Source organism: Candoia aspera, chromosome 1 (assembly GCF_035149785.1).
Source record: "Candoia aspera isolate rCanAsp1 chromosome 1, rCanAsp1.hap2, whole genome shotgun sequence".
In the NCBI taxonomy this organism is placed as follows: Eukaryota; Metazoa; Chordata; class Lepidosauria; order Squamata; family Boidae; genus Candoia; species Candoia aspera.
The window spans coordinates 88,596,583-88,612,929 of record NC_086153.1 but is presented as its reverse complement, the minus strand read 5'-3'; the positions used below and the strand labels follow the sequence as shown (position 1 = coordinate 88,612,929).

General features: G+C 38.2%; 1 protein-coding gene across 4 annotated transcripts in view; it reads left to right on the top strand.

The window, feature by feature from the left end:
* PHACTR2 (phosphatase and actin regulator 2) overlaps positions 1-16,347 on the top strand; it is a 99,555-nt gene that overhangs the window by 62,800 nt on the left and 20,408 nt on the right. For 3 of the 4 annotated variants that reach the window (XM_063309126.1, XM_063309144.1, XM_063309134.1), the window contains exons 2-6: positions 2,055-2,222; positions 6,394-6,474; positions 8,256-8,411; positions 12,817-13,077; positions 15,535-16,078. In XM_063309126.1, coding sequence (XP_063165196.1) covers positions 2,055-2,222; positions 6,394-6,474; positions 8,256-8,411; positions 12,817-13,077; positions 15,535-16,078 — 1,210 coding nt within the window. The remainder of the gene's footprint in view (positions 1-2,054; positions 2,223-6,393; positions 6,475-8,255; positions 8,412-12,816; positions 13,078-15,534; positions 16,079-16,347) is intronic. The other variant, XM_063309154.1, reaches the window with a different exon arrangement.

The window sequence follows — 16,347 nt, the reverse complement described above, 5'->3', positions numbered from 1 at the left end:
AAAAAAATCTACCTACCAACCGTACCACACCTGCACGGTAGATTGTGGTTCATAGCCTTCATCCTTCAGTGAACTGATTTAGGAGGAGGATGATATCTCAACCAGTCTTTTAAGTAAAATACACTAAATTTTCTACTTCTAACTTGCATGTGAAATCAAAGCATAACAAAAAGGATGGTAGGAGAGTTAAAATTTGGTGTTTCTCTAATAGCTGAAGAAGTATGATAAAATTAAGGAAACCTATAATTAGGTTAAAAAATATAGAAATACATACATGATTAATTGCTTTCATATATAAAATATCCTCTATAATAATGCTTTTTTTTTTTAAGCAGAGGGACTGAATCATTTTTGGAAGGTTACAAAGAACAAAGAAGAGCACCATACTAAAAGGAGTGGAGGGAGTTAAAATGATGAGGTCTAGAAGACAAATAAGCTCACATTAATATAGTTGTAAAAAATCTGCCATGCTTAGAACAAAATCCAGTAATACCAAATATAGAAGGTAATAAACATGGAGCATTTCTAATCTTTCTGAGTTCAAAAGTTAAAACAAACCAATATATATTTAGGAAATGGGAATTAGGAATTAGGAAAATGTGTGTGTGTGTGTGTGTGTGTGTGTATATATATTTGGTGTGTGTGTGTGTGTATATATATATATATATATATATAGTAAAGGTAAAGGTTTCCCTCGACGTAAAGTCCAGTCGTGTCCGACTCTAGGGGGCGGTGCTCATCTCCGTTTCTAAGCCTTAGAGCCGGCGTTGTCATAGACACTTCCGGGTCACGTGGCCAGCATGACGACACGGAACGCCGTTACCTTCCCGCCAAAGCGGTACCTATTGATCTACTCACATTTGCATGTTTTAGACACAGGTGAATTTATTAGGGAAAGCTGTGTAGATATATGTATTTTGGAGAAATTTGCTTACAAAACCAAATGTGAAGTTCTTGCAAGATTTTTTAAAATGCAAACATTTTGCACAAAGAACAAAGTTGACTTAGTCTACACAACCCTGAGCATAAAACACAAATCCACTTATACCAATTCCCATGAATAGAAATTACAGCAATCCTTATTCAACCATGATGCAGATAATCAATGTGAATTGTATACTTCATGGATACAAATAATGAAAAATAAGTATGTACATTGTTAACAGAATGTTTAAGTTTCATTGAATACTTTCTGGGAACATGCTGTGAAAATCTGGAAAACAGTAGAATGTGAATTTCAAGTAGAAGTCAGCTGTAAGCTACTTTGAACTCGAGCATTGAGCAGGGGACTCAGTGGCCTAGATAAACCTTTCCGTTGCTTTGATTCTGGGTTATATTAGCTAAATTAAGAATTTTTCAGAATGGCAGTAGTGATGTGGTAAGATCACTGGAGAACATTTTTCAGTCTCTGCATGTATGTGTTTTAAATAGTAAGATAAATATTAATGCTGCAGTTATTATATGGAGATTTAAGAATACCAGTGCTGAAAATTGAAATATATTGGCCTCGCTGTTAATAGAATAAAGCTTTAAACTTTGTAGTAATATATCTAAAAGACTGGTATTTCAGCATGCCTGTTCAGCATCTGCTGCTGTATTTTCTGATTGTGAACTAAAACTCATTACTCATGCTTGTTTATGTATGTGATGCCTTATTAAGTTTTAGTGTTTGTTATTCCTTATAGTTTATTATTTTTAAAATTAATTTTAAGAGCCCTTACATGAGCACTACCACAAACTGGCTGGGTTCTTTTATCAAACTAAGCCATAAGGTGGCTTTATTTGGCTTATGATTTAGTATGATGTGTGGAATCAGCCTTTTGTCGTCCATTTAGCAAACTCTGGTTAATCAACCTATACTATAATGCAATACATGAATCTAGCCCATAATCCACATTATAATGCAATACATGAATCTGTATATAGAATCTATCCATATGGATTGTCTTATTTTTCCCTAAAAAATTAATGGTTGAATCTTAAAATTGAAATTTAGGTGATCTTCAACCTTCAATAACACTGTACTGTATATTTTTGTTTTCTTGTTTATACAGTTGATGGGATAGACAAGGTATCAGTTGCCAACTCAGATGGGACAAATCCAGGATCCCAAACACCTCCTTTTAAGAGGAAGGGCAAACTTTCAACAATTGGTAAAATCTTCAAACCATGGAAATGGCGAAAGAAGAAAACAAGTGAAAAATTTATAGAAACGTCAGCAGGTATGACTGTTGATACTGACAAATACTTTATGAAGCCTGAAAAGATTATAATTGTTAGAGTTGAGAAGAGCCATGCAATTAGTTCTACCATATTAACTTTGCAGATTTGAGCATTTTTAATGTTGAACCCTATCTCTCATCTTGATTTTTGCCAGCTCTTCAAAATTTGCCTAATGTTACCCATTTTCTTGCATTTCTATCCTTCAGCATTTCTGTACTCCTTCAAATTTATTTTTTCCCATGGATGAACATAGTAGTTGTCCCCCAAATACCCTGGGTTTTTTTTATATACTTTAATCTTGTTACACTGAACTCTTGGCTCCTGACTTACTGCTCTGAGTCTTAATCCCTTGAATGCCACCCACACTTCAGCTTTCCCATTATAGCAAGCAATTAGCTGTAAGATCCTTAAAGATCAAATAGTTGTGTGGAAATTATTCTCCACAGATTAAAGCTCAGATGCTAAGTCTTTTAGAACTCTAATTATTTTCATTTAATTAAAATGAAACAGAATAATATATTCCAAAAGCCCATTTAAAGTGAATTGTCTCATAGTCTCTGGTTGATTTTATTTTTATTTCTGTAAATTTAATAGGACATAAGTAAATTGGTGTTTTTTTAGAAAATTGTTCCTCTAATTTCAGTTTTTTTTTCCGTGTTATTAAAATACAATTATATCTCAACAAATTTAGGTGAGGATGTATACAGCTAAGAAAAATATTTATGCTATGTGCATAAAGACTTTCAATGGAGGAGTGACTTTTCTGTGATACACTGAGAAAGAGGAGATGAATATAGTTCATTAGTGATGTTTGGGGTATAATAGTCCTGACACTTGCCTTTTGAGATCAAGAAACACAACAGATTTAATATCTCTAAAATATGTATATAGGTGTGCATACTCTTTCTCTCTGCCTTCAAACAATGCTTAAAAGCCACTTTTTTATTTGCATAATTTCTTAAGATTTATTCCTACCAAATTATATTTAAATGTATAGTCACCGTTTCTATTTATCCTTCCTTGTCTGCTGCCCTCCATTCCCTGGCCTCTTTTGACCTATGAAATGTAAACTCTGAATTCCTTGAAGGCAGAAGCAAGTCTTTTTAGCTGTAAAATTCTGTAAAGTGCCATGTATATTAATGGCAGCATATCACTGATAATCTGGGAGACAAAACTGTTTTACTGCTGAGGTGGAATTCAGATGTTTTGTAAAATGCAAAAGTGCTAATTGTAAAGTAACACAGTTGTGCCCAATAATCTGTTCCTTTAAAGAAGTTTTAATCAGATTGAAACATAAGCGGTACAGTCATTTCTTGAGAGTGTCTGAGAGGAAAAATCGTAGGAATGTTTAAATCCTCAAATATTGGAGAAGTACAATTGTTAGATTTGATGGAGAAATAGTATACTTTACAGTTAAATATGAACATGAAAATAAAATACGTACATCATAATACTTGCAAGCCTACTTATTATGTATGAACTTGGAATGTAATTCATGGCAGAACACAGTTTCTAGACATTTTTGGGTTCAGTCTCAGCATTTTTACTTTAAAAACAAACAAAAATATTTAAAAGGTATTGAGTTGAAGATTTGGGAATATTTTTGCTAAAATTTGGAGAGCAATTGCCAGTAACACCAGCGATCTGATTCTGAGCAAATCAGGTTTATACGTTGATAAGGACTTTAGAAATGTTGACCAAGTTATTTATAAAACTTCATTTTTGACATAGAATAAAACAATAGCAAGTTGTATAAATTGCACTTTGAAGAAGCTGGATAGAGAGAGTACTGATACTTTTGAAAATGGTGTTGGAGAAGCCTCTTGAACATACCATGGACAGCCAAGAAAACAAACAGATCATAGAACGAATCAATCCAGAGTTCTCTCTTGAGGCACAAATGAGCAGGCTCAAATTATCATAGTCTGGACATGTTATGTGAAGACTTAGTTCTCTTGAGAAGTCTATAATGTTGGGAAAGGTGGAAGGAAAGAAAAAAAGGATGACTAGCATAAGGTGGATGGACTCAATTACAGAGGCAATGGGTCTACTGTTGGAAGATCTGAAAGTCCAGGTTGAGGACAGATTGTCCTGGAGAAAATCTATGTAGTTGCCACTTGATGGCACATAATCAAAAAGGATAAATATACGCTAGCAGCATGCAAAGGATATAAGGGATGCCTGTGACAAGCTATAATGAAGCTGTGCATAGCACAAGGCACCCACCTCTTGTAATATTTCCCTTATTCTTATGTTTTTGGATTGTTCTTTTAATATTAATTTGAACTATCGTACCACACATACCTTCCCTAATGTTTAGACCAGTTGGACAGAATCATACTCAGTAAGCTGGTTCCTGATGCATCACATTACATCAACTAGATTGATATATCACAAGACAAGATCATTATTAAAATACGGTATACATATCACCAAGCCTTGGATGGGTTTGGAGAAGTTATCTCGGATTTATAATTATGACATGTCAATCCTGCTAGGTAGACCAGACCAGAAAATCAATTCAGGAAAGTTAAAACTACTTTTATTGAGATTGGCTATAATAACAGAATCTTCCAAGTCTGATTGTGCTGTACTTCCATCTGCCTGAACTGCTTCCAAATTTTATCTCATTGCTGTTGATTTAAAAAACGTTTCGGCCCCTTTTGCCTAGGTAATTGTTCTTACATGTGGGAAGTACAAAAACATCTGTTTGGAGAACATGTGAAACATCCAAAGTTAGTAGTTACTATTTGTCTCTTTTGAAAATAAGGCAAAACAGAGAAAGGAAAATTAATAATTAAAGAGCTTTTTGAAGTACAGAAGTGGAAAAGCATACAGAATAGGATTTTAGAAAGAGAAGCATTCCATGGCTGGTCTAGAAATTACATTTCAGGAGGGTAGGCTATGCAGAAATGGTAACTGGGGGAAATCAGTGACAGCAAAAGTTTAAATTCACATGGGATGTTAGTCTTAAATAACAAACTCTAGCAAAATTTTAAGGGATTGGAAGGGGGAATTGGGCATTGCTATGCTTTATTTGTATATGATGTTTGCGATTGCCCCTCAACTGACTTTTGTACTGCATTCATGACATCCCACATCTTGGATAACATGCACATTTTCTGTATAAACCTAATACCTCTGTCAGAACCATTGCTCCAAGGCTTATTTTTCCTTATTTTTGCATTTTCCTGTCAGGAGTAGTATTTTAAAAAAAGGAAGAAAACACCATAAAATCTAGCTCTTGAAAGCAGAGATTAAATTTTTTATAACTTAGTGCATCAACGCATGAGAAAAGTTCCCTTGTACAAAAAATAGTAAGATGTGGCTGAAATTGAATCTTGAGACTATGAATCTGGCTCTGAGCCAACATCATGTTGTCTATTTGTTATGACATATGCTAGCACTGGAATTGACTAGCTAATGGAATCTGCACAAGAGAATTTCCTGAACCATGAGGCTATAAGTGATGTAACTTTCTTAGTATGCATGTTTTAGTTTTCAGAAGTATATTGTTTTTAAGACAGAAATGTCTGCATTTAGCATAAATAAAAAGAATGTGTCCTTGTCACATAATGCAACTTCTATGCTTGAACAGAGAATATAAAAATCTAGCAATGTAAACTTGCTTACTACCTCTCCGTAGCACTATTTTCTGCTCAGTATCCCTTATTAGATAATTACATACATATGTACCCATCACGCTATTCCTTTTGGAGTAAGCAACATTATGCAAAATGCCAAAAAGGAGTAAAAATTAGTAGCAAGCAAAACAAATGAAAGGGAGAGATAAAAAGAGGGAAAGAAACACACTTCATACTAACCCTATTACCTCTCCATATTTTCTTATCTGTGTAAACCATCCTTGCTTCCACCATATTCATGTACTGCTTCATACACTGACTTTTGCTATTTAAACTTCTGAGTTCTCCCTTTCTGAGCAATTCATCAACTGCTTCCAATCAGTTTTTCATTCTCTTTCTTTTTGATCCATTCACTCTTCCTTCAAATACTTGTTTTGCAATTTGATCCTCATTCATTCTAATACTACTAAACAATAAATATAATACACTCTGAAAGATGAAAGCCAAAATTACCTTTGTTTAATTTTTTTGGTTGTCTTAGTTTATTTTTACAGAATAATGTCTAACTTTTTCTATTTTTTTTAAGTGCTGGAAAGAAAGATATCAACAAGACAGAGCAGAGAGGAGCTAATAAGAAGGGGTGTCCTAAAGGAAATAAATGAGCAAGGTGATCACAATTTATATAGGTTAATAGACCTTATATTTCATTTAAATGATGATGAATGTTGTTCCCCTTGCTTTGAAATGTATCATTCATTGCCACAGTCTGTAGCTGAGATTGATAATGTGACAATCACGTATCTCTAGATAAGCCTTTTGGCTCATGGTATCCAAGTAATTTTTGGCTGAAAAATAATACTGAAAAGCAGTGCATTTGACTCCAGGTGCTCTTTTCTTTTCTCCCCAGGAGTGCTCAGATTGTTTTGCAGTGCAAGGAACATAGAGACTTGAAGGTCTCCAGAAAACAAATGAAGGGAGAAAAAACAGAAAGCTGTTGTATGATAAGCTTAGGGACTTTGGGGGAGCAACAGAGAGCAACCTAACATGGGAAGACAGTGGGAGTTCATGTGGGACAGAAGAAAGAGAGGAGTGAGTGGCTTGGGGGAGTGAATTTTGTGTGGTAGGAAATAGAGTGAGAGAATTGGTGGGGTGATTTTGTAAAAGAGAGAGATAATTGTTTAGGGGTTTTAAAGGAATAGGTTTGGGTTCTGCCCCTAAAATCCCATTACTGTCTTGTATTCAGGCTCTTGGTCAAGTTTTTAATCTTTTTATCCTAATCAGTTAGCCTTTCTATGAAATTGGTGCTTTGCTTTGACCAGACTAATCATGGGAGACATTTGTGAATGGTCAACCACCACCCAGAGCTGTTTTGGAGTAGAGTGGCATAAAAATATCAGGGAGGGAGGGGAGAGAAGGAAGGAAGGGACGTTTTGTGACAGTGCCTGTGGCACTTTCTTAAAATTCTCCCCCAAATTAGAGATGAGTCCTCTGTTCTAGTACCATGACAGAAATGCATTCTTTCTAGCCCCAGTTAACCGGCTTAGATGCATACCTGTTTCTTGTGAAATGCTTTAACTTGGACTTCCATTGTTAGCACAGTGTAGTCTGCCATTACTCACTATTGGAGAATATGCAATAAATAAATATCCTTGAAGGACAAATTGGCAGTAATGGTCATCACATATTTCATAGTTGCAATTCTGCTGTATTTTTCTCAGTAAAATTTTATTTCTAATCTCAGCAGCATTTCTATCTTAACATACAAGATCCAGGATCTTGACTTAAGATACATTAATTACATGCAACTGACTCCTCTTTGTTTTCATAATGGGGCTGATATCTGGGATGGCACTCTCCGAAATATAGCATCCTGGTTGGAGCCAGTTTTGCTATGTATTTCTAAATACATTCTTCCTGCATACTTAGGATAGAAGTGGTTGTGATAGAAGTAATGGAATAGAAGGGAGTCAATTCCTCCTCTTTTTGCAACCATTCATGCTTGCTCAAAATATGCTCCAGAGTTCTCCAATATTCTGAAGTCATTTTTGAAGACATGTAGGGGCAGAGAGAGGAGGCAGAGGGGCAGGGAAGTGGTGGAAGCCCAGACTTCAGTTCACTTAACCCAGTTAAGTGAACCCAATTAAGTGAACTTTATGATGTGTGAACTTCAACTCCCAGAATTCCCCAGCCAGCATGCTCGCTGGGGAATTCTGGGAATTGAAGTCCACACATCTTAAAAGTTGTTGAGTTTGAGAAACAACGACTTAACCCATATCCAGATTCTCCATGCATGCTTTAGAGACAGATGTTCTGAGCAAGGAAAACAGCTAATGTGTAAATTATGTGACTCATGCTCGTGGAGACATGTTTTTATAAATGGGAAACCTTTAAATAAGAAATTCATACAAATGCCTTCAGAACTAGCCAATATTTTTGTTTTCATTTCAGATGTGGACGCAACAGTGAATTATGAAATCTCCAATGGTCACACGATAGTAATTACAGAAGAGGTCATACAGGAAGAAAATGTAAAAACCAAAGAAGACAATAGTTCATTATCAGCAAAAGCACCTGCTTCTGAAGAGAAAAAGGAGGATAAAAAAGGTATTTTAAATGCAACCCATCTGAATGTACTTAGCTGTTTAAAAATCCAATCACCCCATGTAATTTAAATAGTGTATACTATTATGAAACAAACCTGTTTATAACCACAAGGGAGAATGTGGTTAAGTGGAGAAAAGAGCTTCGATTTATTTAAAAAAAGTCTGCCCTTTTTCCAGACTTAGGATAATTTATAAAGTGCATGTTCTTGCTAACGTGTCATTTACGAGTTATTGCTACTCCTTATCCGTTCGAAGACATTGCTCAAATGAAAGAAGGCTGAGCTCAGAATCTTAATAAGCAATTGCTGTACATTTTGGAAGTTAACATGGGATAAAATAATCCTTAACAAAGCTGCTACTCTCATCCAGGCTTTTCTTTGGCTGTGTGAAAATACCCTTGTACATAAAAGCATACATATTTCCTATGGGAATTGCTGCTAGCTACTATACAGTTAGGTGATCTGTTACATGAAGAATTGTATCCAGGAAAATGAAAGACAGGAAGACTTTTCCTGTTACAGTAGCCAATACTGCTTCAGATTATTGTGTTTTGTTGTTAATTTTAATTTTTTAAAGTGTACATTTCTAATGTTTTCTCTCTGAGAAATAAAGTTTGCCTTAAAAACATGGCTACAATTCTGCTCATGGATATACAGTATATCCTATACTAATATCAGGAAAGCTTCCTTATATATAACAAAATGCAAGATTATGCACTGAACAAGACTTTTAACAATAGAGCAAATGCAGTTACTGGAAATCCTCATTTTTCTGCATCTCAGTGCAGTGCACTCTGCATGCAAATTTCCAAATTTCTGCTGCAGTATACTTCATTTTTCATGATGATATTATGTTATAATTTGCATCATTTGCTTGATGATATCACAAAGATGACATGAATCCCCTCAGTGCCATTGCTCTGTGATTCACTGAACACCCCACCCCCCAATTAGTACTTCTAATTATGTTAAGAGCATAGGTGATTAGAGCTTAATAGGCTGGTACAAAGAATAAGATTTCAAGGGAAAGCTATTACAGCTAAACAGCTCTAGAAACAATCCTTCTGAAACTTATACAGTAAATGCTTACAGATGCCTTCTATGTTTGACTAGTACGCTTAACAATGATGTTAACAAACTCAGCCCCCCAGAGCGGCCTCTCTTGCCCACCCAAACCCAACACTCCCCGTGGTTTACGGAGGAACTGAGGGTATTGAAGAGGGTTAAGAGAGGCCTAGAGCGCTGCTGGAGAAAGACAAAAACCGAACCCGACCAAACACAAGCTAAAGCTGCGATTAAGGCCTACCTTGTGGCGGTAAGAGCGGCGAAGTGCCAGTACTTCTCCGCTCTTATTGCGTCTGCAGAATGCCGCCTGACAGCCCTGTTTAAGATTACCCAATCCCTTTTAGGGAAAGGGGAGTCAGAAATCCATCTGCAGGGCCGTGTGGAGGAATTTTCGGGGCACCTGCAGGATAAAATCGTTGGGATCTGGACTGAATTGGAATTCAAGCGTGAGACAGAGTCAGAGGAGATACCCAGGGAACGTACTTACCAGGTTATCTGGGATCAGTTCGATCCTGTTGAACCTGAGGAAGTGGACAGGATCCTCCAGACTGTAAATGCTACCACTTGCCAATTAGACCCATGCCTCTCCTGGCTGGTGAAAGCAGCGTGGGAGGTGACATGTGGCTGGGTCCAGGCGATGGTAAACACATCTTTGGGGGGGGGGTGTTCCCAGCAGCCTTTAAGGAAGCACTAGTGCACCCCCTCCTCAAGAAACCATCGCTGGTCCCTACTATACTGGACAATTTTCGCCCAGTCTCCCACCTCCCCTTTTTGGGGAAGGTGGTTGAGAAAGTGGTGGCTTTGCAGCTCCAGAGGATTTTGGATGAAACGGATTATCTAGACCCCTTTCAGTCAGGTTTCAGGCCCGGTTATGGGACGGAAATGGCATTGGTCGCACTTATGGATGACCTCTGGTGGGAGCGAGATGGAGGCAGTGCATCCATCCTTGCTCTTCTTGATCTCTCAGCGGCTTTCGATACCATCGACCATGGTATCCTTCTGGACCAACTTAGGGAGTTGGGGGTGGGCAGCGTGGTTCTGCGCTGGTTCATCTCCTTCCTCCAGGGTCAGTCCCAGTCGGTGTTGATAGGGAGAGAGAGATCCGGCCTGCGGCCCCTCCTTTGTGGGGTGCTGCAGGGTTCAGTATTCTCTCCGCTCCTTTTTAACATCTACATGAAACCACTGGGTGAGATCATCCGTCACTACGGGGTGAGGTATCATCAATATACAGATGATACCCAATTATACATCTCCATCCTGGGTGAAGTAAGTGATGCTGTGGTCACCCTCTCCGAGTGCCTGGGGACTGTGGGGGCTTGGATGGGGGACAACAGGTTGCAGCTGAACCCAGGGAAGACGGAGTGGCTGTGGATTAATGGCTCCTCGATTTCTGGGAAATTGTCATCTTTAGTTCTAGATGGGGTTGCACTGCCCCAAACAGACCCGGTGCGTAACTTGGGGGTCCTCCTGGACTCACGTCTCCTGCTCGAAGAGCAGGTGGCAGCCATGGCTAGGAGGGCCTTTGCTCACCTTCGGGTTGTGTGCCAGTTACGCCCCTTCCTGGAGCGAGAGGCCCTGCGAATGGTCACTCATGCCCTGGTTATCTCCCATATAGACTGCTGCAATGCGCTCTACATGGGGCTACCCTTGAAGAGTATCCGGAAGCTACAGCTGGTGCAAAATGCAGCCACGTGGGCGATCTTGGGTTTCCCAAGATCAGCACATGTCACCCCGTTGCTCTGTGAACTGCATTGGTTGCCAGTATGCTTCCGGGTCCAATTCAAAGTGTTGGTTATCACCTTTAAAGCCCTACATAGCACGGGTCCAGGTTACCTAAGGGACCATCTCCTCCCCATCACATCAACCCTTCCCACCCAGTCATGCAGAGAGGGCATGCTACGGACCCCGTTGGCAAGAGAATTCCATCTGGCGGGGTCCAGGAGGCGGGCCTTCTCTGCAATAGCACCTGCCCTTTGGAATATCCTTCCCCCGGAAGTGAGATTGGCTCCCTCCCTCCTGGACTTTAGGAAACAGCTAAAGACCTGGTTCTGTAATTATGCCTGGGGCGGGAGAGAGAGTAGCTATTCTTGGGGATGGTTAGTTAGAAGGACCCAGCTCTGCTTGCAAATCACAGAGAGCTTCCAGCCATCGGGGTTTTTAACATATTTATTTTATTGTGTTTTATGGTGTTTTACAGTTTTATATTTTTATTCATGTTTTATTGTAAACCGCCCAGAGTCCCTTTTGGGAGATGGGCGGTGATAAATTTGATTAATAAATAAAATAATAATAAATAAATGATGCAATATGAACCAGTCAACAAGCAAGTTGAAAAGGAAGTTCTTTTCTTGAACCAGAATAAGAAATGCTGACAAATTTTCATTTTCTGGTTATTTTAGGTATATTATTGTTGGGGTATGCTCACTTAAGAATTTGTCCTTGATCCTTTATTTATAAAGCTGATCAGCTATCCCTAACATATTTTTATAAATGAATATATAATAATTATCCATGGTAGAATCAAACAATACTGTAAATATAAATGAAAGCTATTGTAGTAATAGTTGTCTTAATCTTTCCTTGGCTAGGAACTTGTAACAAAAGGATTGAGATGTAAATACTCCCATAAGTGGGGCTGTTTTCCTGAAGGCCAACATGTAGCAAAATGGATGTTTTCATACCATGTGTTTTAACTAAGTATATCATGTGACATACCACTTGTACTAAACAGCATTGTATATGCTTGTCTTCATCTACTAATTGTTTTTAATGAGAATGCTGCTTGTCTTTCAAGAAATAGTTACAAGAAGTTGGAGAAATGGAAGAAATTCAGTTAGGATAGATTAGGAGATGATGTCTTTTAAAATGATGGCTACTGCCCCAAACTATTAGCAGATTTTGATCTCCCTTCAGTGAAGGAAGAACTATTCTGTAAAAAAAAAAAAATCTTTTTGATTCTGCATTTTGAGAGCCATTCTGGGCTCTCTGAGGAATGCTGCACCACACAGAGAAGCATAGTTTGATGACAGGGTGTTTTTTTTTAGATTTTTATCCTGCCTTTACTATTTTTATAAACAACCAACATACAAGGCAGCCAACATACCTAATACTCCTTCCTCCTCCTATTTTCCCCACAACAACAACAACCCTGTGAGGTGAGTTGGGCTGAGAGAGAGGGACTGGCCCAAGGTCCCCCAGCTGGTTGACTTTTTGTTTTCCTTTTTAAAACAAAAGCAGTCCTCATTCTCAAGGAAGTAGAGCAGCAGGAAGAAATCTGTTTCTTTGTCTAGTTGTTCTTGTTGTCCATTTGTCAGCTGCTTGTGTTCACTTTCTTATTCGTAGAGAAACCTCTTCCTAAAGATCTTGAAACATCAGCAGTATCTGTTTCTCCTCCTCTTCCTCCTCCTCCACCACCACCACCTCCTCCTAAACCTAAGCCTAAAGCTAAAAAAACAACCATTCCTCCAAAAAGTGCTACTGCTGCCACAACTAGCCATAAAACTAATGAAGTGCCACATGCTAAAAAAAAGGGCAAGTCTCCTTCCAAGCAGACCTCTGCCCCACCTGCCAAGCCGACAAGCCGCAGTGTGAATCGAGAAGCTGGTGAGTATCACGTGGCTTTGAATCCATGGCGCTCATTGCTGGCTTTAAATGTCTCAGTGCTCATACATCTCTATGTGGGTAGTTATTAATATTCCATTGGTGCTGTGTTCTAGGTCAGTCTACCCACACATTGGCTTTATGCTTATTAATTGTCATTGTCTGTAGTTTTCAGCCCACCTTGGTTCACAAGTTCCAGTAATGAGCATTAAAGTCTAATAAGAAGCAATATTTCCCAGGTAATTTGTTGAAAGCTGAACAAAAGCTACAGCTGCATAAAAACAAGCATATGACATCTGTTAGCTGTGAATGATTATTATTAAAGCTGCTGTCTTACCCACTGTCTCCATAATGCATGGGTGGACAACTTACAGCCCTGTGCACAGCAGCCGGATGCAGGAGTTTGTTTAGTGGTTGTCAAGTTCTTTTCACCTCAAAAATGTTTCTAAGAGTACTGTACATTTCTATCCCTCTTGTTCAGCAAGAGCTATCTGAAGATACAATACCAAAGTAGAAAAGCAATCCTGCAAGATTGTTCTGTATAAGTGCTATATTAAAAATATGGAATAAAGCCAATATATGGGTAAATAGTTTCATATCATTCACACAATAAAACTGACAAAATATGATTTCCATATATGCTGTACTTATTCAATAATAATTTCTTATTCTGAAACTACGTATATGTTTACATACATACTTAACCATCATTATCTTCTTTTGGGGGATAGGCAAAGTACAGAAATGGAATAAGAAATAGTAAGCGAAAGTAATTAAAGGCATGAGATAGGAAAAAAGGAAGAGAGAGATAGCTAGATCTAGTTTATACCAACACAATTTACTATTCCTCTCTATCTATCCTAGCAAACCATCTCTGCTTCCACCATGTCTGTATACTACTTGATACATAATAATTTACTTTTCATTTTGCTCTTCTTGAGCTCTATATGTGTATGGCTTTCTCTGTTTTTTCCTTCTACTCAGTCTATCCACTCATCCTTCAGATATTTAGTTTGCAGTTTGTTGCTCATTCACTCTCGCTATATGGCCAAATTGTAATTATTTCTATCCAATATGAAAAATATGATTTAGACTTGAACAAATTTTATAAATGGACTTGAAAATATGTGAGTTAGAAGATAATAAAAACTATATTGTTCTCTTTAGTTGTTTCTGTATTTTTAATTCCACCCCAAATATCTCTTAGTCTTACTTTCAAAAATGCCTCAGCAATAATGAGGTTGAGAAAACTTTTATTTTGGGGTTTAAAAGTCCCAGATTTCAATAAGAGGCTTATGGTTGTTGTGTACACAAAATGGAAAACATATTTTGTTTTAAACTCACCATACAAAAAGTTTCCACAAAACATTTTAAGTTAGTTATGTCCCAACAGAACAAAAAGTTTCAGTTGTTCTCGCCAGAAGAAACAATGAACATGAGACCAGGTGCTGCTCCCTTGTTTTTCACTCTAGGTCCACAAGTGGCATATACCCATATGGCAGAAAATTTGAGATGATTTTGAAAATACTTTTGAAAACATTAAAATAAAACCCTTTAGGAGAAATGGGAATACAACTCTGCTTTCACACCTGAAAAATAAGTTTAGATTAGAATCTATAATCAAAGAAGTATCTCTAATCCATCAACAAAGAATACAGAGATCTTTCTACTGTGTTAGATTAAAGGACAGAAACATATCTCTTTCACATTCCTTTCAATTAGCACATATTGCCTAATAGATTATCTTAATGTTCAGATATTTTTTAAAAAACTCTTTGCCAATCTGTAGCCATTGACATTCCATTTACTTAGCAAGAACAAACAACAGATTTGGCATGCTTTATTTTTCCAGCCTGCCTGCCAAATGCAAGCTCAGCAAAAGGAACTATGTTGTTCTTTGCTGATGTTTTTGCTTGCATATAGAGTTGTTGCAGGTTGTAAAAAAAAAATGCTTGGTCTTTTAACTGTATTCAAGCAACAGCCCAAATCAATAGGCTCTTTACGTTTGAAAATGTATCTTGAATCTTAATGTCAATAGGTCATAAGCAGGCACGTACACACTGAAGCTTCACACCCTCTACCCAAAAATGTTTGTTGGGAGAACAAGTCCCTGCTATATTAATCGTGACTAAAATTAACTTCTTAGTTCATGCATATGGCTTAAAACTTTATTGCAATGCTAGTTAATTAAGAATCCTGATTGGTCCTGATGCCAGCAGTGTCTAAGGCTCATCTGTGCTCCAGTCTGGGAGACAGCGGCCAGAAAAAAAGTCATATTCCAGAGTTAGTAGAAGGGAGGAGCACTGCCATAGTAACTATTTACATACTTCTACATGGGTGTTGTAAGTACTACTTATTTACCTTCAGGCTTTCCATTACTAAGGATGAAAGCCATCCTAGCAACACAAGGTAGGCAAACCACCTTCTGTTACGATAAAAGGATATGTCCTCTCATTTCAGCTAATTCCTCTAATTTAAAGAAAGGACATGCTTCCAAATCATCATCTCTTGCTTCCACATCATCTCGCTCTAAACTTTCTAAAGAGCCAGCGTCAAGCAAAACCGGCACAGGGACTCCCAGGGATAAGAAGCAGCATGGGAAACAGGTGACGACACGAACACCCTCTGATGGGGACCTTACGTCTGCCTCCAGCACAGCCGTGGAGAACTCGGAGACCAAAGCAGAACTCTTTAAGCCAGACGAGTCTCTCCGTATCGTTCCTGAAGCTGGAGATGCAACCCAGAGCAGCACCGTGCCTGTTCCTCCCCCTTCTCCTGCTGTTCCGCCTCCTCTTCCTCCGTCCGTTCCGTCTCTGTCTCCAGGCTGTGAGCCCGCTGGCTTCTCAGGCACCCACCGTGTGCCAGTTAGCGCTGAAGTAGGCCCGTCTGTTCCTGGCACACAATTTAATGATCTTCATATACAAACTGAAGCAGACAGTGAAAGCTCTTCAAGCAGGGCTGTCTTAGACAATAGCCGGGAGATTGGTGGAGAAGCCACAGAATGGTAAGACTACATGCTTTCAGCTAGTTGTGTAATTCTGGGATACCCATGCATTTGGGAAGATGATGGAGCAGCTCAGGTAGGCCTTCATATACCTTGACTTAGAATTTGGACTTGTTTCGAAGCACGGGAAGATATGATTAAATATATGTTAATTAATACTTTGAATTCTATTTTCATATTTCAAGCAGACAAGGAAAGGAAAATTAAAATAATTTGGTTGGACTGTTTTTATTCTCTCTCGATCTACAAATTTGTTTTCAAAGTTACAG